A 22,940-nucleotide genomic window follows, 5' to 3' on the forward strand; every position below is an offset into this window, starting at 1 on the left:
TTCTGACTGAAAAGAGTTAATGTTCATGGTTACCTAGGAAACAATTAGCCAGCACACTGGAAATCTCATCAAGATTAGGTCATACCATTTTTTTTTGCCTGAAAGAAAATAAGAAGTTACTTCTGTATAGATCTGATGAACATTAAGCAAAATAAATGTAGAAAATCAAGGAACAGTATTTGGGCTTGTTTCTTGATTCTGCTGTATTTTATTTTCTTGTTTTCTCTTCCTTTGTGCGTAACCTTCTCTCAGGCCTTTAATTTCACTCATTCCCACTGCTGCCTGCATGGAGTTGGTACATTCTCCGTGTGACCGAGTGGGTTTCCTCAGGTGCTCCAGTTTCCTCCCACAGTCCAGAGGCATACCAGTTGGTAGGTTAATTCCTCATTGTAAACTGTCCTGTGATAAGGCTAGGAGGTTTTGCTGGGTGGTATGGCTCGAAAGGACAGAAGGGCCTACTCCCTGCTGTACCTCAATAATTTTTTTTTTCATTTATTTCCCCTCATGTCCTCTCTTCTGTCCCCCTCAATCACATACACTTCCCTCATCTTTTCTCAATGATGTTTTCCAGCTTTTAAAAAAATTTACCATCCATCTCTTTTCCTTTTCAGATTATTACAGTTCCTCTCTGGGATCCTTCTTCGTCACACCCATTTCCCCATGATCTCACGCTGTCTATTCTTCCTCCAACCACCCTTTCATCTTTACATAATCCACTTCTCCTTCTCAGACTACATTCCTTCCCCAAACCACACTAACTGCCCTTCACCTATCTACTTCATCCTCTGGTCTATGCTGCAGACACCACACTGCCCACTCCATCTCCATACCTGCTGCTCATTGTGTTAGGCACTTCCTGGGAATGGTTTTGCTTCCCAAAAGCATTATATATTAAACCTTACCTGACATCCAGTGATGGATTCTTTCTTTACTGATGGAGTGGGAATCTGTTCAGTATCAGATCCTTCTGCTGATAAATCATTCTTTCTTTTCTTTATTGATGGTGTGCAGATATGCTCAGAGTCCAACTCCTCTGCTGACAAATCATTCCTCCTTTTCTTTTTCTTGCCCAGTGTGATTATGATTTTGCTGTTGAATAAAATGGCATCAGGTGAGGATCCCGTCATATTGAATTAATTACTGATCTAAAACTTAAATTATCAAACTGTATAAAATAATTCTCTGAGAAATATTTGAAACAGTTTAGGAAGAGATGAATTGTGAATACACGCATGCACTCTACTGGAGTGTGTTAAATAATGGAAGACTTTTCCATCTGACACACAGCAAAGACATCTCTTTCCCTAACGGCTGATACTGCCATATCAGAAGCAGAGTCTTTAAGTCAAAACATCACGAGGTAAATCTTCCAATAGGCCACCATACCGGTCTACTGATCATGGCACCCATCTTGTGTGCTACAAGAGACTGCCAGGTAATACTGCAGCATTTTAGTGTGGATGTGTTTTCACCAGCTTTATACTTGTCACTTTACTTGCTCGCTCTAACGGTTCATCATCAAAAATGGCATGGATTCTTACAAAGAGTGGCCCTTTCATCTGTTTGCTACATTCAAACATCATTGGATGCTAGCCTAATACCAAACAATGGGATAGAAACCAGAAGATGGGATAACTCTTAAGGCTATCGGGTAGTCTAAAATAATAGTGAATTAGTGAGTTTCATAATTCAACAATTTTTTTTTTTGATTGCATCCCCAAACAAGTTTCTATCTTGATGAGCCACATGGTTTCCTGTTTTCCAGTTACTTTGCAACCCTTCTGACTTGAAGAATTTAACTGAGTGAGAACACACTGATAGAATGGTGGTCTCCAGGTCAGCATGAACCAGGCCAGTATTGGCAGACTAATGATTGCTAGTCACTGCAGAAGCAATTATTCTGTTCACACACACTTCCAAAAGAGACTAGAAGATAGACATCTGTAGTAGAGCATCAACCAATCATATTTATCTTCAACTAGTAGTTTCTTAATGTTGTCATAACCAGGCTGGGTGGGGGGGGGGCGGGGGGCGGGGGGCGGTGGTAGAAGTGTGGTGGTGGGGAACAGTTCCCACTACCTATTAAATGCTCCCAAAAGCATGCATCTCAAATTGCCTCTGACAACCAAGTCCAGCTCCTGGTCTTGACGTGTGACTTAGCTGCTAAGCCCGTCAGAACCATTTCTATTGGCACCAGCAGCAAAGGCTGGCTACTGCCATGTTAAAACCGGTCTCTCTGAGCAGACGAGGCCATGGCTGACGGTTCATCTAAGAGAAGGAAAGCTCTGATCTCAAACCCCTGCTGCCTTGTGACTATAATGGGATAGGCTTCTAGAGTAAACCCTGAGGAAAAATCCGGAGCTGGAGTCCCTAAGGCAGTCCTATGCTAAGTTCAACGCTGACTGGCAACTCCTGCAACACCACTGTTGGCAAGCTGTACTGGTCTCTACCGTTCCTTTAGATTCATTGGCTGCACAGCAAGGGGAACCTGCTGCAAGGACAATAGCTTACTCTCCATATTGTACTGGCTTGGCTTGCATATCAATTGACGGTGCTGCACTAACAATGTAGACAGCTAGGACACAACATTCACGGTTGACCTACAACCCAGAGAGGGCCTCTAGTGATGCCTAAAATGTCAGTAATAACCACTCAATTGGAAATGAGATTATTCTCTAAGTAAATTAAGAACAATGTTCAATTAAAAAAGGCTTAATTATTGCCAAGCAGTGAGGTAAGCCTGCGGACTGTGAGAATTCAGATATTATGACAGATCACGATAATAAGTGAGAAATAGAATATGTGAATACAAAATAGTATATTAAAAACTTGAAGAACTGTTCCAACCACCAATGACGCAAAATTGAGCAGAATACCAAAAATAATTTTTTTAAAATTTACTGCATGATAGGAAACGGATTAGAATTTCAATTATGAAAGTTCCAGCAACCCAGGTTCAATCTTGACTTCCAGTGCTGTCTGTTGCAGAGTTTGTATGTTCTCCCTGGGGCTGCAGGGGTTCTCCCTGCTGCTCTGCTTTCCTCCACTTCAAAAAGATACGGAAGTTGGCAAGTTATTTGCCCTCTGAAAACGTGTCCCTAGTCTGTAAGTGATGGTGAAATCCAGGCGGGGATGATGGGAAGAATAAAATGAGATTAGTGTAATATTGGTATCAATCGGTACGTGATGATCAACACTGACAGAGTAGGTGAAGTTATTTCACACTGCCAAACCTTGGTTTGAGGTTTCTGTTACCAGAAAAGTGATGAACATTTAGGACATAAGTGGAGAAATCTCTTTATTGCAAATTGTTGGAATTGCAGGCTTAAGGCCAGTCGCCAGATCTTGAAGTCAGAGGCCCACGATCAGTGAGTCCTTGGTCGGAGCTCAGAGGTTGGCGAGTTCAGAGACCGAAGCCTCTAGGTCAGTAGGTCCTGAGGCAGTCTGTCCTGGGATTGGAGGTCCTGTCTGAGTGTGTGAATGGGCAACGTGAGAAAGGGTTTTGTTTTGTTGTTGCTTGTTGCATGTTCTCAGTGTGTTGTTCTGTTGAACATGGTGGGCCTGCCATGTATGTTGGGTCTGGAATGCATGGCATCACTTCTAAGCTGCTCCCAGCACTTCCTCAGATTGTGTTGGTCGTTTACGCAAAGAACGGATTTCACTGTCTGCTTCAATGTATACGTGATAAACAAATACATCTAATTTTAATTCAACCGAAGGTTTGAAACCAAACATTTAGATTTCTTCACCCTGAAGGTTTGCAGATGATCTATAGTCACGTAGATCATCGAGCTTTTGAGGCCAAAAGGAATTCCAAGGAATCCTACGGGGATGCAGTGGGAAGGTAAACTGCATAAATCCAGATCAAACAAAGTGATAGATCAGGCTCAGGGGACCAAAAAACAACTGTTCCTCTCTGTCTATCCGAGATCACATAACGCAGTACTGACGAGAGATTGAACACGGGAGCATAAACTGGTCCTTTTGCATAATAATCTGAGCTTGGTCTGAGCAACCAAAATCTTCAGTGTTGCTGGCTGCAATGTTTGTCCCCATCCTCTCCTTGTCATTTCAATGTTTTGTTCTCTCCAAAAACCTTCTGGCCCTGGTTACAGTAAAGATCCAAAAACAAAATGACCTATCGTTTTAGAACAAGCAACAGAAAATTGTACTGTAGCATCTTGGCATTTCACAAAACAGACGGCTGAAGGCTATTTTTATGGCTTTCAGTTTTTGCTTTTTAGGATTTGATTTACATCATCAAAATAAATTTTAAAAAATTATACCCATTAGATTCTTAAAGGATAAATGTAGATGTCAGGAACTCTGACTGCTTGTCAGCAAACAGAAGAGTTACCTCACACTTCAGGCGATCCGAGTTCAGTCCTGTTCTGCATGAAGTCAGCATGTCCTCCCTGTGACTTTGTGCTCTGATTTCGCTCCCACCCCCACATCCCAAAGGCGTACAGATTGGTGACTATAAATTGCTCCCAGTTTGTAGGCGAATAATAGGTGGGGAATATAAGAGGATATGAAGACCACTGTGGACTGGAATGAAGGACTGCTTCTGTCACTCTAACTTAACCCACCACAGATACTGATAACTGTACAAAACAAAAAGCAGGTAAAATCAATATTGAATTGTATAATCCAATGAAAGCACTTTATGTTTTCCTCACCATGATACAATCAAATGTAATCAAAAAGAGTTAAATATACATTGAAAACTACTTATCTGAATAACACAACTGAAACTGCAGCTGTCAATAGAATGACATTGTTGATATCAGGTTAACAGACTGCCTGCCATACATCTATGCAAAATCTGTAATGTAACTCAGATCTCTTGTTGTTCCATACAGGAACGTGTCCCAAAGCACAAGGCAACTGGCTGAAGACAGTCTCACACCGTTTCTGTTTGTCTATGGCTATTGGGTGACTATAACTGACAGCAAGGCAAAGGTTTTAAAAGCACCCAAGGAATATTAGAAATCAAATATAAAAAACAAGTAAATTCCAAGGAGTACCCATTGACCTTCACTAATTCAATACAAATATAGATGCAGCTCAGTTTTCCCTAGCAAATAAATTGCCTGGAAGTAAACAGTGAGATTTGTTTTAACTTTTGAGTGCTAATGATATTTTTCAAACACAAGAATAACTGCAGGTACTGGAAACCCAAGCGACATACACAAAATGCTGGAGGAACTCAGCAGGTCTGGCAACATCTATAGAAAAGAGTAAACAGTCGACGTTTTAGGCAGAGACCCTTCATCAGGACTGGAAAAATAAAACGAGAAGTCAGAATAAGAAGGTGGGGGGAGGGAAGGAAAAAGTACCAGGTGGTAGGTCATAGGTGAAACATGGAGGGGGAAATCTGATAGGAGAAGGTAGAAGACCATGAAAGAAAGGGGGAGGAGCACCAGAGGGAGGTGATGGGCAGGTAAGGAGATATGGTGAGAGAGGGAATGGTGAAGGGGGGGGCAGCTACTGGAAGCTAGAGAACTCAATGTTCATGCCATCAGGTTAGAGGCTACCCATACGGAATATAAGGTGTGGCTCCTCCGACCTGTGTGTGGCCCCATCACGGCAGCAGAGGAAGCCACGGACTGACATGTCAGAATTATATTTTTCCTTGTATATAGCACTAGTCTGGAAATCTCAGGATAAAATGCGAGCTAACAAAACTCCTATGATCCCACTTTACCTTCACCTCATCAATGTTTCAAATATAAACATTGTACCTCTCCACAAAAAATTTTAACCAGCTTCAATAAATCCAGTGCTAAATCAAACGCCTTTTTTTCCAATTGCTGAATTCAATAATAAAGTAGTCACAGCATTTACTTTTGAAATAGTTGTGTGTAAATGGGAATTTAATCAGAACTTTCTTTGGTGAATCATATAAAACCACCAGCAATATTTATAAATATCTGAAGTATTATGCATACAGTATGCCACACTTTGAGGATATATATTTACTATTTAAATCTAGGACTAAGCTAAGTCACAATGCTAATCTTTCTTGTGGCTGGTTATCAGTAGGGCAAGTCTCCAGTGGGTAAACTGTGGTAGTTAAGATAATGGATGTTAACAGTGTAAAGCTAAGTGTCAGCCAGAATCACTAACGTGATTTTCTATATGGCCCATGCTTCCCTTAACTGTTTTCAGCTCTGACAGGTGAATCAGTTGATTCAGTTATCATTTGATTCCAAAAGTGAAGTTAATCATTTGGTTCACTCATATACAGGTGCCCTAGCTTGTTTAAGTTTGGCGATTCTTTTTAAGGCACCACATTTTCAGAATGAGCTCATGGTCTCAGAGCCAGGTCAAGGAGATTTATCTATAAGGCCCCATTTTACAGAGTTCAGTTTTGTAGATGATAAAACCAGGGCTATTTTCCTTAAAACAGTGAAGAATAAGATGGCATAAATATTCTAAATTATGAAAAACAGTCAAGAGGAAATATTTTGAGTGACTGAACTGTTGTAACTAGAAGACAAAATTTAAGGCAATTAGCTAAAGAATCAGACTCAATGTGAGCAGAAATTATGTGAAGTGTGGCATTGCAAAGAATGATGGAGTGACATTCAATAACAATCCAATGGTAATAGCAATGATAGTTCAACAGTAAAGGAAAAGAGTTAGGCGGCCAGTGGGTAATGGGTACAAGGTAGTAAATAAATGGGTACAAGATAGTAAATGGATTAACGATAAATATTAGCTCCTTGTCTATAAGAAGAGGATGCTCTTACAATTCAACATCATTCCACATGTTGTAGCATTAGTTCAAGATCTAGATATGGGAATCCCTTATTATTGAACATATTAAGTAAATAATAGCTTTCTGGCTCTTGATATTTTTTCTGATTTTATTCTTTATAAAGTGTGATGCCTACTAAATAGGATTGATGTCTTTCAAAACCTGCTGCAGCTAAATCTGAGTAGCTGCAAGGAGAAGCACTCTAACATACCTTATTTTTGCGATGTCTTTTGGCTTGGAACATAAACCAGTTCGAGAATTCTTTGAATCTTTATCCTTTTGCTTTGCTTTGCCTTTGCCTGACTTCCTTTCTTCCTTTCGAGCAGATCCAGTGGACAAACAGGATGGGTTTATGACTCTGGGAATATTCTGCTCCCCACGTGCCTTTGCTTTGGCGATTGCTTCTGATATGATCCGATTGGCCTTCTCTTGCTTGTTCTGCATTTCCTTATTTTTCTGCTTGTTTCCCGTCATCAGCTGTGCATTCTGTAGTTTGACAAACTGCTTTGCTTGTGGACTAGAACCATCAACAGTGGTCTGGGAGGAAGGTGGCTGCAAAATAACACAAATAAAATGTTATGGATAATTCAGAGAAACCTTTACTATTCGATGCATTTAGATGCAATTCAAATTATCCTGTGGCTCAACACAATCTAAAAAATAACCATAGAAAATAATAACAGTGTTATCTTCAAGTACTTTCTGCAATATAGCTTGTTGAGGTTTATTTGTTTTCCTGTTCAGGAAAACTTAGTAAAATGATCCATGCTGTAGATGTATGGAAATAAAATATACCTGTGCTAAGTGCTTCTCAAGCTTGTCCAAATGGCCATACAGATTACAAAACATTAAGAGGGCTTCAACATCTAAAACAGGCACTATCAACATCCTGAGTGTTCTAGCTTTGATTATCCAGTATCAAATGGCATGGAGACATATGTGTGCATATGCCTGATGTGCACCTACGAAAGCAACTTATGTATTCCGTAATCTCCAATCGTCATTAGGTCACATCTGGAATTTCCAGTTGGCGGACGATTTCCCTCCATGCCGCTCCGTCCCAACACTTGTCCACAACATCCCTCGTCTTGTCCAGCTTGTTAACTGTTAACTCCAATACAGAAAGAAAATGACCCTTAGAGCAGGGGTTCCCAACCCTTCTTATGCCATGGGCCCCTACCATTAACCAAGGGGTCCGTGGACTCCAGGTTGGGAACTCTTGTTTTAGAGGTGATTCCATGATAAATATCAAGAGATCACTGAATGGGTGACAGAGTATACCACCAAGAGGGCTATGCAGGAGGGAAGGGTTAGATTGACCTTTTTGAGAGATATTGAGGTTCTGGTTAAGAAAAAGGAGGTGCATAGCAGGTATAGGCAGGCAGGAACAAATGAGATATTTGAGGAGTATAAGAAGTGTTAGAAAGCACTCAAGAAAGAAATCAAGAGGGTGAAAAGAAGACATGAGGTTGCTCTAACAGACAAGGCGAAGGAGAATACTAAGGACTTCCACAGATATATTAAAAGCAAAAGGATAGCAAAGGACAAAATCGGTCCTCTAGAAGATCAGAGTGGTTATATACGCGTGGAGCCGAAAGAGATTGGGGAGGGGGCTTAAATGGATATTTTGCATTCGTATTTTCTCGGGACACAGACAGAAAGCCTATGGATGTGAGGCAAAGCAGCATTATCTTGATGCAAATTAAGGTGGATAAATCCCCTGGCCTGACAGTATGTCCCCTCAGATCCGGTGGGAGGCTAGTGCAGAAACAGCAGGTGTCCAAGCAGAAATATTTAAAACACCTTTAGCCTCAGCTGAGGTCCCAGAGGATTGAAGAACAGCTAATGTCATTCCATTGTTTCAGATCAGCTCAAAGAATAAGCCAGGAAATTAAAGGCTGGTGAGCCTGGCATCAGTAGTGTTAGAAAGTTCTTGGAAGGTATTCTCAGGGACCAGACATAGAAGGATTTGGATAGATATTAACTGATTAGGGATAGTCAGCATAGCTTTGTGCATGGTAGGTCATGCCTTACTAATCTTATAGAGTTTTTTGAGGAAGTCACCAGGAAAGTTGATGAAGGCAAGATGGTGAATGTTGTCTACATGGACTTTAGCGAGATCTTTGGCAATGTTCCACGTGGGTGGTTGGTCAAGAAGGTTCAGTTGCTTGGCATTCAAGATGAGGTAGCAAATTGGATTACACATTTGCAGAAGAAGCGGCCAGAGGGTTGTTGTGGATGGCTGCTTCTGGCTGGAGGCCTGTGACCATCAGTGCACTGCAGGGATCAGTGCTTGTGTTCATTGTTGTTTGTCATCTATATCAATGATATATATGATAACGTATGAACCAGGAGGTTCATCATCTGCTGAGGGATAGATCTATGGTATTTAAGTCTGGTGACCCAGGTCTATTCAAGAAAACCAGGTGTGCCTTGCGGAGGGCTATTTCAAGAGCTAAGGAACAATTCTAAGTGAAGTTGGAGATGACATCGGATGCACGTCAACTCTGGCAAGGTTTGCAAGGCATTACTTCCTACAAAGTGAAACCCAATAGTATGAATGGCAGAGATGCTTCACTACCGGACGAGCTCAACGCCTTCTATGATCACTTTGAAAGGGAGATTATAACTACAGTTGTGAAGCTCCCTGCTGCACCCGGTGAGCCTGTGATCACTGTTTCGGCCAATGTCAGGGCATCTTTCAGGAGGGTGAACCCTTGCAAGGTGACAAGCCCCAACAGAGTATCTGGTAAGATTCTGAAAACTTGTGCCAACCAACTAGCAGGTGTATTCAAGGACATTTTCAACCTCTCACTGCTGCAGTTGGACGTTCCCACCCGCTTCAACAGGGCGACAATTATACCAGTGCCCAAGAAGAGTAGCGTGCTGCCTTAATGACTATTGTACAGTAGCACTCACATCCACAGTGATGAAACGCTTTGAGAGGTTGGTCATGGCTAGAATCAACTCCTGCCTCAGCAAAGACTTGGGCCCACTCTAATTTGTATAACACCACAATCGGTCAATGGCAGAGACAATCTCAGTGGTTTTTCGCATGGCCCTAGATCACCTGAACAATACAAATACCTACGTCAGGATACAATTCATTGACAATAGCTCTGCGTTTAACACCATCATTCCCACAGTGCTGATTGATAAGCCTCAGAACCTAGGCCTCTGTACTTCCTGTCCAATTGGATCCTCAACTTCCTAACTGGAAGACCACAATCTGTGAGGATTGGTGATAATATCTCCTCCTCACTAACGATCAACACTTCTGCACCTCAGGGATGTGTGCTTAGCCCACTGCTCTACTCACTGTACGCCACTGACTGTGTGGCTAGGTATAGCCCAAATGCTACCTATAAATTTGCTGATGATACAGCCATTGTTGGTAGTATCTAAATGAAGACGAGAGGGGGTATTGGAGTGAGATATACCGACTTATGGAGTGGTGTCACAGCAACAACCTTGCACTCAATGTCAGTAAGACCAAAGAGCTGACTGTAGACTTCAGGGTGGGTAAGACAAGGGATACAAACCTATCCTCAAAGAGGGATCAGAAGAGGAGACAGTGAGCAATTTCAAGTTCCTGGATTTCAAGATCTCTGAGGATCTAACCTGGTCCCAACATAACGATGCAGCTATAAAGAAGGCAAAACAGCAGCTAAATTTCATTCGGAGTTTGAGGAGATTCGGTTTGTACCGGAAGTGCTCAAAAACTTCTACAGATGTATTATGGTGAGCATTCTGACTGGCTGCATCACTGTTTAGTATGGGGGGAGGGAGGTGTACTGCAAGGGATCAAAAGAAGCTACAGAAAATTGTTAAATTAGACAGCTTTAGTATGGGTACCAGCCTCCGTGGTAGCCAAGACATTTTCAAGGAGGTACAGAAGCCGAATTGCACACACTCAGTGATTCAGGAACAGCTTCTTCCCCTCTGCTATCTGATTTCTAAATTGACATTGAACCCATGAACATACCTCAATTTTATAATATTACTTCTGTTTTTGCACTATTTTTAATTAACTATTTAATACACATAGTCTAAGTATATACAGTGTCTATAAAATGTACTTGCCCCCCTTGAAAGTTTTAATGTTTTACAGCATTGAATTTCAGTGGATTTAATTTTGCTTGTTTAGACCCTGATCAACAGCAAAAGACTCTTCCACATCAAAGTGAAAACAGATCTCTATAAGGTGATCTGAGTTAATTACGAATATAAAACACAAAATAATTGACTGCATAAGTATTCACCCCCCCCCCCCTTAATATGACACACCAAATCATCACTGGTGGAGCCAACTGGTTTTAAAAGTCGCATAATTAGTTAAATGGCAATCGGCTTTTGGAGACCTACATACAGTCAAGGTGTTTCAATTGATTGTAGTAAAAGTACAAACGTATCTGAAAGGTCCAACTGCTGGTGAATCAGTATCCTGGCAAAAGTACACCATGAAGACACAAGAATACTCCAAGCAACTTCTTGAAAATATTATTGAAAAGCACAAGTCAGGAGATGGATACAAGAAAATTTCCAAGTCACTGAATATACCTTGGGGTACAGATAAGTCAATCATCAAGAAATGAACAGAGTATGGCACAGCTGTAAATCTACCTAGAGCACCAAGAGACCTATGACAACTCTGAAGGAGTTACAAGTTTCAGTGGCTGAGGTGGGAGAGACTGTACATACAACAACTGTTGCCCAGGTGCTTCACCAGTCACAGCTTTATGGAGAGTGGCAAAGAGAGCCTCTGAAGTCAGCTGGAAGAAGGTTCTACAGTCTGATAAAACCGAAATTGAGCTTTTTGGCCATCAGACTAAATGCTATGTTTGGCATAAGCCAAACTTCGCACATCATCAAAAACACACCATCCCTACCATGAAGCATGGTGGTGGCTGCATCATGCTGTGGGGATGCTTCACTGCAGCAGGCCTTGGAAGGTTTGTGAAGGTAGAGGGTAAAATAAAAGTAGCAAAATGGAGGGAAATCCTGGAGGAAAACCTGATGCAGTCTGCAAGTGAATTACGACTTGGGAGATTTGTTTTCCAGCAAGACGATGACCTCAAGCATAAAGCCAAAGCTACACAGGAATGGCTTAGAAACAACAAAGTTAATGTCTTGGAGTTGCCAAGTCTGAGTCCAGACCTCAATGCAATTGAGAATTTGTGGCTGGACTTGAAAAGAGGTGTTCATTCACGATTCCCATGCAATTGAACAGAGCTTGAGCAGTTCCGTAAAGAAGAATGGGGAAACATTACAGTGTCCAGATGTGCAAAGCTGAGACCTATCCACACAGACTCTAGGCTGTAATTGTTGCCAAAGGTGCATCTTATTAAATCGGGCGGGGGGTGAGTAATTATGGAATCAATTATTTTGTGTTTAATATATAAATTTAGACCAATTTGCAGAAAATTTGTTTTCACTTTGACACAAAAGAGTCTTTTCTGTTGATCAGTGTCAAAAAGCCAAATTAAATCCATTGTGATTCAATGTTGTAAAACAATAAAACCTGAAAACTTCCGGGGGGGGGGGGTGAATACTTCTTATAGGCACTGTACTTATTGTAATTCATTTACTTGTTCTATACTATCATGTTTCACATTGTACAGCTGCCACTAAGTCAACAAATTTCACAACATATCACAGTGATAATAAACCTGATTCTGATTATGTGGTAAACTGGATCAGCACATTTGCAGATGACATCAAGATTGGGGTGTAGTAAGTTGCAATAAAGACTATCAAAGGTTGCAGCGCGACCTGGACTTGCTGGTGAAATGGGCTGGAAAACAGCAGATGGAATTTAATGCAAACAAGTGCAAGGTGTGACCAACCTGGGCAGGTCTTACACCGTGAGCAGTAGGGCACGGAGGAGCACAGTAGAACAAAGGGATCTTCATAAACCAAAATATTGAGTACAGGAGATGGGATGTTATGTTGAAGTTGTATAAGACATTGGTGAGGCCTATTTTGAAGTATTATGTCCAGTTTTTGTCAGCTACTTACAGGACAGATGTAAATAAGACTGAAAGAGGGCAGAGAAGATTTACAAGCATGTTGCATCTTGAGGTTCTGAGCTATAGGAAAAAGACTGAATAAGTTTGGACTTTATTCCCTAGAATGTACAAGATCGAGGGGAGATTTGATAAGAAGTATACAAAATTATGGGGGGTATAGATAGGGTAAATGCAAGCAGGCTTTTTCCGCTGAGATTGGGTGAGACAAGAACTATAGGTCATGGGTTAAGGGTGAAAGTTGAAATGATTACAGGGAACATGGACAGGACCTTTCTCACTCTGAGGGTGGAATGAGCTGTCAGTGGTGGCTGGGCCGAAGGGTCTGTTTCTGTGACTAGTCAGTTAAAAGGTCAGCAAAACATTGTGGGTCAAAGGGCCAGTGCGGTGCTAGAGTGCTCTCTATGTTCTATCAGGCTACCTGGAGGAAGCTTTAACAGAGAATGAGTGGTCATCTTTGAGGAAGATTGCCTCCTCTGGCTATAGATAAATGTTTGAAGTGTCACATAGCGGAATGAAAGTGACTGGGATGGAATGCTGCCTTCTAACACTAGCTGCCAATGTGTCTCTGCCTTATCGGCCACCTGAAAAGCCACAGAAATGTGAAAGCGATCTCCTTCAATCTGTGGGATCACCAAGATAAAGCCAAACTTCTTACAATGTAAAAAATTTCATTCCCACAATAGAGCAAAGATTGCTTATTGTGCAGAAATATATACCATTGTTGCTTTTATATAAACTGAAAGTCTTTGACAACACAGTGTAGAAGCATTGAACTAATAGAGTTACAAAAAGATTAAGTCAATGGGGAACGATAGCAGTGAATGGATTTCACTGTAGGCACACTTATGTTATGAAATGAAAAAATACAAAACAATGTCCTTTGTAAATAAAGAACTTGCAGGAATAGTGGAGGTCTTAAAGAGAGTTATGGGGTCCATGTGCAATAATGATCATGAAGCAGACCAACTACACAATACAAAGGATTGCTGGCCTTCATCAACTGGATTATACGCAAATAGAAGTTACACTATACCAAGACAGCGTTGGTTAGACCACATCTAGAGAGCATTTCCAGGTACTACACCTTAACTTTGGAGATGGTGCAGTTTAGAAATACCAGAGATTACTGGAAATCAGTAGTTTTAATTTAAATAGAATGATCTTACAAAGCAGGGGTCATACAAGTATTCAAAAAGTTAAGGCTTTCACTGAGGATAACTTAAAGGATATATGAAAAAAAAACTATTTCCATTTGTTATGTACGTAGGACCACAAGTACCATATAACATCCTCGTAGTGAATTAAGAAAAGATGAATACATCAAGTTAGGTCACAAAAGAAAATATGACTGCACTTAAGAGCGGGCCTTAAAGGAGCCAATCTCATTCCAAACTTCCATTAATCAGGCAATTCCTTGACAACCTGACAGGCTATAGGCTGCAGGCATGACTTTCCAACAATTTTCCTACTCACAGAACTGGAGCATTTAGTCAGCCAAACTCAATATTAGGTATTACAGTATAGAACACAGAACAGATTAGATCAGGATGCAACTTAAAACAGGAATGTCCTGAAATGCAGCTTTGTCCTACAGACCATGACAATTCTAAAGCCACTGGTTGACAACTGCATCCACAATCAGTTCCAAGTAACAGGGAATCTGAATATAAAGAAGTCGTCACAGCTTTTAGCAACTTGGCATCTGAGTAAAATTTTAAACACAAAATACCAATTTAGCAAAATGCAAATTAAGTTGTTAGGTTTTGTTAAATGTCAGACATTACACAATAATAGAAAGATTTTCTTCTATTTGCCATTCGAAGTGATATCAATGACGAATGCATTATTCGGGTTTTTACAGATCTTTGCTAAAGAAGAAATTTCTCCCAAAGTAGCAAAGACAAATCAAAACACTCAATGTACTGTAAAACTGACTGCATAATAGTTAAAACTTAGTGCCATTTACATAGGTTAAATCATAAGAGAGGTTGCAGCTACAAAATTACAAACACGCTAGATCATATTTTTCCAAGCCCTAGATTTTCTGATTACCATGCACAATTACAGAATAAAAGAAGAATAAAATGACGGTAACAAATAAATCCTCAAACTAAAGAGCAAATTTCTGCCATAGGACCATACACAAAATTGACTTCAGTCCACATTTCAACTGAAAGAACAAAGGATCTAAAAGTAGATCTGAATACGTGACCAAAGCCCCCCAGTTCGGCATCAACAATATTTTTAGGTCAGCTTAGCTACAGGCAAAGACATGAACTGAATAAAGCTGTCATCATCGTAACAAGCTGTACATTACATGCAATCGTAGAAAAGCTAAAAGGAACCTCTTTTAAAACATGTATGTGTTTGATACCCCAGTATAACTGCAATTTTTTTTACTCCACTCACTGTCTGCCTACTAAATAGGCATAAAGCAATGGCCTTATTCTCAGAGGTTTAAACAAACAAGCTGTTTATATCGTTACTGCAGCAATTTTGAGATATGTTAAGGACACCGCGTTTACCCACTGCACCCTTCCAGGATTCTGAATAGCTTCCCGTTTAAATACAGCAGTAAGATATATCTTAGCATGTCTGTATTTCTCACCCAGAAATGAGCTGCTGACTACAGCAAAGTAAATTGCCACCAGGCATTTCCAAACAGATTTTCAGGCCAATGCCAGTGCACTCCACTGGATAATATTTCTGCTCATGCTTCATCAGCCTAACAGCAGCGCTGCAGCACTGGTAGGCAGAGGCAATCAAACAGCTTTCAAACATTGTGAACAAATGCCACCTTTAGGTCTGAGCTAACAAATAACACAAGGCTAAAGAAAGCTGCAGCAGCTAAGATGGCGTTGCATTGCGACTCAGTCACCAGCCAGTAGAAAAGAAGGTTATGCAATCCCATTAGCCTTTAGTCCAAACCCCTCCTCCCACTTATTCAGTCTTTCACTTACCCTTCCTCTAGACCTCCTCACAGAAGCCATCTTTTCATTCAACAAAGCCTAGCCCTCCGCTGTTTCACCTCCGGCTTTGCTCTTGAGGAAGGCATTGAAATGAAAACTGCTAAATGCCCTACTTAGTGTGCTGCAGTAAAGGTACACACTTTGCTTCACAAAAACACATTATGATTTTATCAGCATTTGTCCTCCCTGTGAGTCAATATTGCCAAACATAGAATCACTGGACATCCAGACAAGGTAGTGCAGCACACGATCCAGTTTGCACATGAGAACATGTGAATATCTAATTAATAGAGGCTTGTAAATCTCGTCTCCAATAAAGCTAAGTAAAATTATGCACCAAAGCATGAAAATGCATCTGCTTGAATAGAAATGTCGTTCAATAACTGTCGACGCTCCGCTCACTTGGACCAGTAGATGGTGCTGCCCATTGTTACTTTGTTAGGTTTTAATGTTAAACCCCCACTTCCAACCTGTATCCCCTCCCCCCTCCTCCACTGCCCCCCCCCCCATCAGAGGGACCGCTTGCATCTGAATCTCAGGCTTCTTATCGTAATGGCTCAATTGTTTTTCCCGTAAGCATATACTTGTTCTCATTTTTATGGTGACTATTCAGAGATAAAGAACAAGATATCTGGAAGAAAATATAATTTAATAGAACTCCAGCAATGAAATCAGCTGCCAGACAGAAAAATTAACTGATTATTTTTTCTTTTGCATATTTTTATTTTTGAAACACTTAAATTTAGATAGCAAACCAGGAGAAACCTTCATCTAAGAGAAAATATATAATGATGTCATAAAATTTTGCTTGACAGTGATTAGGTTAAGTGACAGGGCATCAGGCTGTTCAGGCCAGGCAGTCCATGCTGGAATTTATACGCCTCCTGAGCGTTCTTCCATCTTCCTCTCTTAAATCTGTCAGTGTAATCCTGTATTCCCTTCTCCCCCATATACTTGTCCAGCCTTTCCTCAACGTTATTCGCCTCAAACATACCCTGTTTAGTTTTGAACAAAAAGTGATACATATAATATTAAGTAATGTATTGGATGTTGTTTAACATTGGCTCAGTTTTTTTTCTTTAAGTTCAGTTTATCTTGCTGAACATCAGCCCTGTCAACAGTACAGATCCATAACAGTAAAAAGTGACAGATATTAAAAAGTTAGGACTGCTGCCTAGTTTTAGCAAAAACTGACAGCTAAGGAAATACAAAAACAATGGAAAGCCCATGTCTATTTCATGCTATGAACATGTGGTGAGAAAGATACTATTTAGTTAGACTAGGCAAGAACAGAATTTAGAAGTGGTTTCTCCTGTCTACAGAGCAAAAAAGTCACAAGTTAGGTTATTCGAATCACACACAGTACCAGAGTTGTGACTGACTGTCAGGAGGTTGGGGCAGAAATGGGAAAATACAGGGTTTTTGTGCATTTTATGTCCACATAGATTCTCTGAGGGAAACAAGTGCTAATCGTCACCAAATGATTCCAAGCACAAATCACTTGTACAGATTGTCTCATTGTCAAGATTAATGCAAAATATGGAGGCCTCTGAGTGGATGAATGAGCTGTGCAGAATTGGTACTGTGATCGTTGGCATCTCCTGGGAGAGAAGGCAGCGGCAAAACAAACATTTGCATGAAAAACAAGATTGAAATAGTAGGCGATTTTAACTTCCCACATATTGACTGGGGCTTCAGCACTGTAAAAGTACTGGATGCGATAAGAGTTCATCAAATATGTTCAGGAAGGTTTCAATTAGAGAAAGTGTGATAGTGGAACTCCTGTTAGAGAATGAGACAGGGCAGCTGACAGAAGTTCTGTCTAGTTCTGATCTAGAGATCACAACTCCATTAATTTCAAGATAATTATGGGAAAGGATAGGACTGATTCTTGTGTTAAAGAGTTCCAATTGGAGAAAGGCCAATTTTGACAGCATCAGAAAGGATCTGGCAAGCGTAGATTGTGACTGGCTGGTTTCTAGCAAAGAATGCTTGGTAGGTGGGAGGCCTTCAAAGGTAAACTTTTGAGAGTAGAGTTTGTATGTTCCGGTTAGAATAAAAGGCAATGCTAACAGGCTTAGGAATCTTGTTTTTTGAATGATACCGAGGCCCTGGTTAAGGAGGAGGAGGTGTACACAGATACTGGCAGCAAGCAACGAATGAGGTGCTTGAAGAGAATAAGAAATGCAAGAGAACACTTAAGAGGGAAATTAAGAGGGATAAAAGAAGGCATGAGCTGCTCAGGCAGACATGGTGAAGGAGAATCTCAAGGATACATCTAAAGCAAAAGTAGAACAAGGAACAAAATTGGTCCCCCTGAAGATCAACTTTGCCATCTAAACGTGGAACCAAAAGAGACGGAGGAAGATCTTGAATTGCTTTTGTTTTTTATCTGTATTTACTCAGGAAATGGACACAGAGTCTGGGGAACTGAGGCAAAATAAAACAAGGTCATGGACCATATTACAGAAGAGGATGTGCTTGCTGTCTTGAGGAAAATAAATCCACAAGCCTAGCAAGGTGTCCCATCAGACTATGTCAGAGGCTAGTGCAAAATCTGCAGGGGCCCTAGCAGAGATATCTAAAACATCTTTAGCCTTGGGTGAGGTGCTAGAGGACTGGAGGATAGCTAATGTTGAACCATTATTCAAGAAAGACTCCCAAGAATAAACCGGAAATTACAAGCTGGTGAGTCTGACACCAGCATTAGATAAAATATTAGAAGGTATTCCAAGGGACTAGATATAGAAGTATTTGGATAGGCAGGGCCTGATTAGGAATAGTCAACATGGCTACTTGAGTGGGAGGTCATGCACAACCATTCTTATAGAGTTTTTCAAGGAAGTTACCAGGAAATTTGATGACGGAAAGGCTGTGGATGTTGTCAACATGAACTTCAGCAAGGTCTTTGACAAAGTCCCTCATAAGAGTCCAGTCAAGAAGGTTCAGCCACTTGGCATTTAGAATGGGGTAGTAAATTAGATCAGACATTGGCTTCCGGGAGAACCCAGAGAGTGACTATAGATGGTTGCCTCTCTGACTGGAGGTCGTGACAAATGGTGTGTTGCAAGGATCGGTGTTGGGTCTGTTGTTGTTTGTCATCTATATCAACGACCTGAATGACAATATGTAAACTCGATCAGCAAATTTGGGGTGTAGTGGGTAGCCAGGAAGACTATCAATCTTGCAGCAGGACCTCATCAGCTGGAAAAATGGGCTGAAAATGGCAGATGGAATTTAATGCAGACAAGTGTGAGGTGTTGCATCTTAAGAGGACAAACCGGGGTAGGAGCGTGATAGAACAGAGGAATCTTGGAATACAGATCCATAATTCCTTGAAAGTGGCGTCATAAGTAGAATGGGTCGTAAGAGAAGTTTTAGCACACTGGCCTTCATAAATCGAAGTATTGAGTACTGGAGTTAGATATTATATTGAAGTTATGCAAGATGCTGATGAGGCCTAATTTAGAGTATTGTGGGCAGTTTTGGTCACCTACCTACAGGAAAGGTATCAGTAAGATTGAAAGAGTACAGAAGAAATTTACAAGGATGCTACTGGGGCTTGAGGAACTGAGTTACAGAGAAAGACTGAGTTATAGGGAAAGGTTAGATAGGTTAAGACTTCATTCCCTGAAATGTCGGAGAACGAGGTGAAAATTGATGGAGGTAAACAAAACCATGAGAGGTATAGATAGGGTAAATGCAAGCAAGTTTTACCCCCACTGAGGTTGGGTGAAACTAAAACTGGAGTACATAAGTTAAGGGTGAGAGGTGAAATTCTAAAGGGGAACCTGAGGGTGGTGCCAGTGTGGAACGAGCCACCAGTGGAAGTGTTGGATGTGGGTTTGACTGTGGGTCGATGGGACTAGGCGGAGTAACAGCTTGGCACAGAGTAGATGGGCCAAAGAACCTGCTTCTGTATTGCAGAAGAAAAAGAAACTGGACGGAAAAAGGGACATAAAGGTCACACTGCTAAACGAAGATCCTAGCATCAAGTGGTTAAAAGAAAGTGGCACATCCAAGTTATGGGAAAAGGAGAAAAAGATATTAAGGAAAGAGAGTCTTAAAATGTGAGAATGCTTATGATTCAAGTCCCAATACCATCTGACTATAGTTCACAAGTAGGTTTCCAGCAGATAAATCATTTGAACCAATGTTCAGTTCTCACAAAGCACGACAACCAGATCAGTATGCCAAGAGATCAAACAACAACAAACTGCCAGCTAAAGACTAGCTCTCCTTGTCTGGCAGCCTGCAAAACATAACACACACTACAAGTGACTCATTCTAAACAATTCTCAGAATATCATGAGCGCAGAATATGTACCAGCACCATTGCTCAAGTGCAAAGCCATATCAGCTCAATCACCTGAGGGACATGACTGCCTAACCTTACAACAGGTTGTCGCTTGTGACTGTGCACTCTAAAACCTAAAGTCAAATACAAAAATAATTTTAAAAAGCAGTATTAGAATTTGATTGCTTAAGACAATTTTTTAATACTCTCCTTATAAAAGTAAGAACGTAATTCCTTCCCCCAAAAGGTTAAAGCTGAGGATATTTTAGAGAGGCTGTATTTGTTTAGTATTCTTTCCAGACAGCTCAGGTGATGATCCAGACATATGGATTAAAATGGAAGTATTTTGAGATGAAATTCAAATGAGAAAGAAAAAGGTACAAGAACTATGTAACTGAGAAATAGGAATCTGACAAAATACCTTAATCACAAAATTAAAAAAATGTTGGAATTGCTGAAAACTAAATCATATTCTTCCTTTCTCTGAATCCCCACAGAATGCAGTAATTGCTTGTCTGGATAATGTTCCAGTGGCCCACTCCGGACTTTTAACATTACTGGTTTGTTACCAGTTGCTCATAGATGTTAGCAAAGTAAACCAAATGCACTCTCATAAATACGCTCTTGCAGCATTCACCTTTCTGGAAACAAAACTGTAATTATTTATAGGAAGAGGTACAGTCAATGTTTTGGGCCGAGACCCTTCATCAGAACTAACTGAAAGAAGAGATAGTAAGAGATTTGAAAGTGGGGGGGGGGGGGGAGATCCAAAATGATAGGAGAAGACAGGAGGGGGAGGGATGGAGCTAAGATCTGGAAAGTTGATTGGCAAAAGGGATACGAGGCTGGAGAAGGGAGAGGATCATGGGATGGGAGGCCAAGGGGGAAAGAAAGGGGGAGGGGAGCGCCAGAGGAAGATGGAGAGCAGGCAAGGAGTAATTCTGAGAAGGATAGAGAGAGAAAAGAGAGGAAAAAAAGGAAAAAATAAAAAACAATACTTTATACTTCATTGTCGCCAAACAATTGATACTAGAGCGTACAATCATCACAGTGATATTTGATTCCGCTCTTCGTGCTCCCTGGAGTACAAATTGATAGTAAATATTAAAAATTTAAATTATAAATCATAAATAGAAAATAGAAAAGGGAAAGTAAGGTAGTGCAAAATAACCGAGAGGCAGGTCCGTATATTTGGAAGGTACGGCCCAGATCCAGGTCAGGATCCGTTCAGCAGTCTCATCACAGTTGGAAAGAAGCTGTTCCCAAATCTGGCCGTACGAGTCTTCAAGCTCCTGAGCCTTCTCCCGGAGGGAAGAGGGACGAAAAGTGTGTTGGCTGGGTGGGTCGTGTCCTTGATTATCCTGGCAGCACTGCTCCGACAGCATGCGGTGTAAAGTGAGTCCAAGGATGGAAGATCACAATAAAAAGGGATGGGGTAAGAATGGGAGGTGGAGCATTAACGGAAGTTAGAGAAGTCAATGTTGATGCCATCAGGTTGGAGGCTACACAGACAGGATATAAGGTGTTGTTCCTCCAACCTGAGTGTGGCTTCATCTAACTTCTCTAACATCCGTTAATGCCCCTCCTCCCATTCTTATCCCATCCCTTATTTATTTTTTTTTCCTTTTTTTCTCTCTCTGTCCCTCTCACAATAACTCTTTGCCTGCTCTCCATCCTCCTCTGGCACTCCCCTCCCTCTTTCTTTCTCCCTAGGCCTCCCATCCCATGATCCTCTCCCTTCTCCAGCCTTGTATCCCTTTTGCCAATCAACTTTCCAGCTCTGAGCTTCATCCCTACCCCTCCTGTCTTCTCCTATCATTCTGGATCTCCCCCTCCCCCTCTCAAATCTCTTACTATCTCTTCTTTCAGTTAGTCCTGACGAAGGGTCTCGGCCTGAAACTTCGATTGTGCTTCTTCCTATGGACGCTGCCTGGCCTGCCACGTTCCACCAGCATTTTGTGTGTGTTGCTTGAATTTCCAGCATCTGCAGATTTCCTCGCGTTTGCGACTGTAATTATTTGCTAGATTGGGTTTAGAGATCAAAAGAGAAAAAGGAAAATACAGAAGAAATGAGCTGCACCATAATGCATGAAGATTTGCTGCAGCCCTCTGCAGGTGACAGGTGTAACTGTACAACAAGGACAGTGATTGGCAGATTCCCCACAATTTAACATCAGGAATTCCAAAGTTTTCCAGACTTGCTAAAACTCCAAGTCCTTGCCAAAGACTCCACCCCTTCTCCTGCTGTTTGTTTAGGCCAGTTTACACCCAGACAGTTTCAAACTTCACACTCTATTCATAAAACAGAGTGCTGGTTGATGGGGCTGGGTGGACTGCAGGGTCCGGATAGCAAAGAAAAATGTGCAGAAGTAGAATTACAAAAAATACTGCAAATAGTCAGCCGTTATTCTAGCTCAGATGCAAAATCATTAGTAGCTCAAGGAATCTATCCATTAAAAAGTCTGAAACTGTAGCCCACCAGTTCTCTGGTTAATGGATGAATAACATTTTGTGTTTCTATCCTTTAGACTTGATTGAATAGTTTGAGGTAAATAGGAGGGTCAAGGAGAGCAAAGCATTTGATTCTACATGCATTTTGGCAGGACTTTAGGTACAAGGAGTATAGGGAATAGGTGGAGAAATATTTGCTCTAAGGTCTGGCACTAACTGCCTGAATGGGAGATATGGAGCAGAAACCCTGATTTCATTTTAAGAAAGTATTTGTACATGTCCTTTAAGAGTCACGATTTGTGGGGACACAGTCCCGATGTTGGAAGATGGGCTGAGAGTGGATAGCACTTTTTCAACGTGCACAGATACAAAAGAGCTGAATGCCTCCTTCTGGAATGTAATATAGTTTAGGATTCCAAAACAACTTTATG

General features: G+C 41.0%; 1 protein-coding gene across 11 annotated transcripts in view; it reads right to left on the reverse strand.

Moving 5' to 3' along the window:
- chd9 (chromodomain helicase DNA binding protein 9) overlaps positions 1–22,940 on the reverse strand; it is a 279,147-nt gene that overhangs the window by 107,271 nt on the left and 148,936 nt on the right. For 7 of the 11 annotated variants that reach the window (XM_063066872.1, XM_063066866.1, XM_063066868.1 and 4 more), the window contains 2 exons: positions 6,975–7,315; positions 903–1,089 (listed from right to left, as the gene is read on the reverse strand). In XM_063066872.1, coding sequence (XP_062922942.1) covers positions 903–1,089; positions 6,975–7,315 — 528 coding nt within the window. Of the gene's footprint in view, positions 1–902; positions 1,090–6,974; positions 7,316–15,400; positions 15,554–15,752; positions 16,136–22,940 lie in introns of those variants that run through there. The other 4 variants (XM_063066874.1, XM_063066873.1, XM_063066870.1 and 1 more) reach the window with 2 other exon arrangements.

The sequence above is a fragment of the Mobula hypostoma genome, chromosome 14 (genome assembly GCF_963921235.1).
Source record: "Mobula hypostoma chromosome 14, sMobHyp1.1, whole genome shotgun sequence".
Taxonomy (NCBI): domain Eukaryota; kingdom Metazoa; phylum Chordata; class Chondrichthyes; order Myliobatiformes; family Myliobatidae; genus Mobula; species Mobula hypostoma.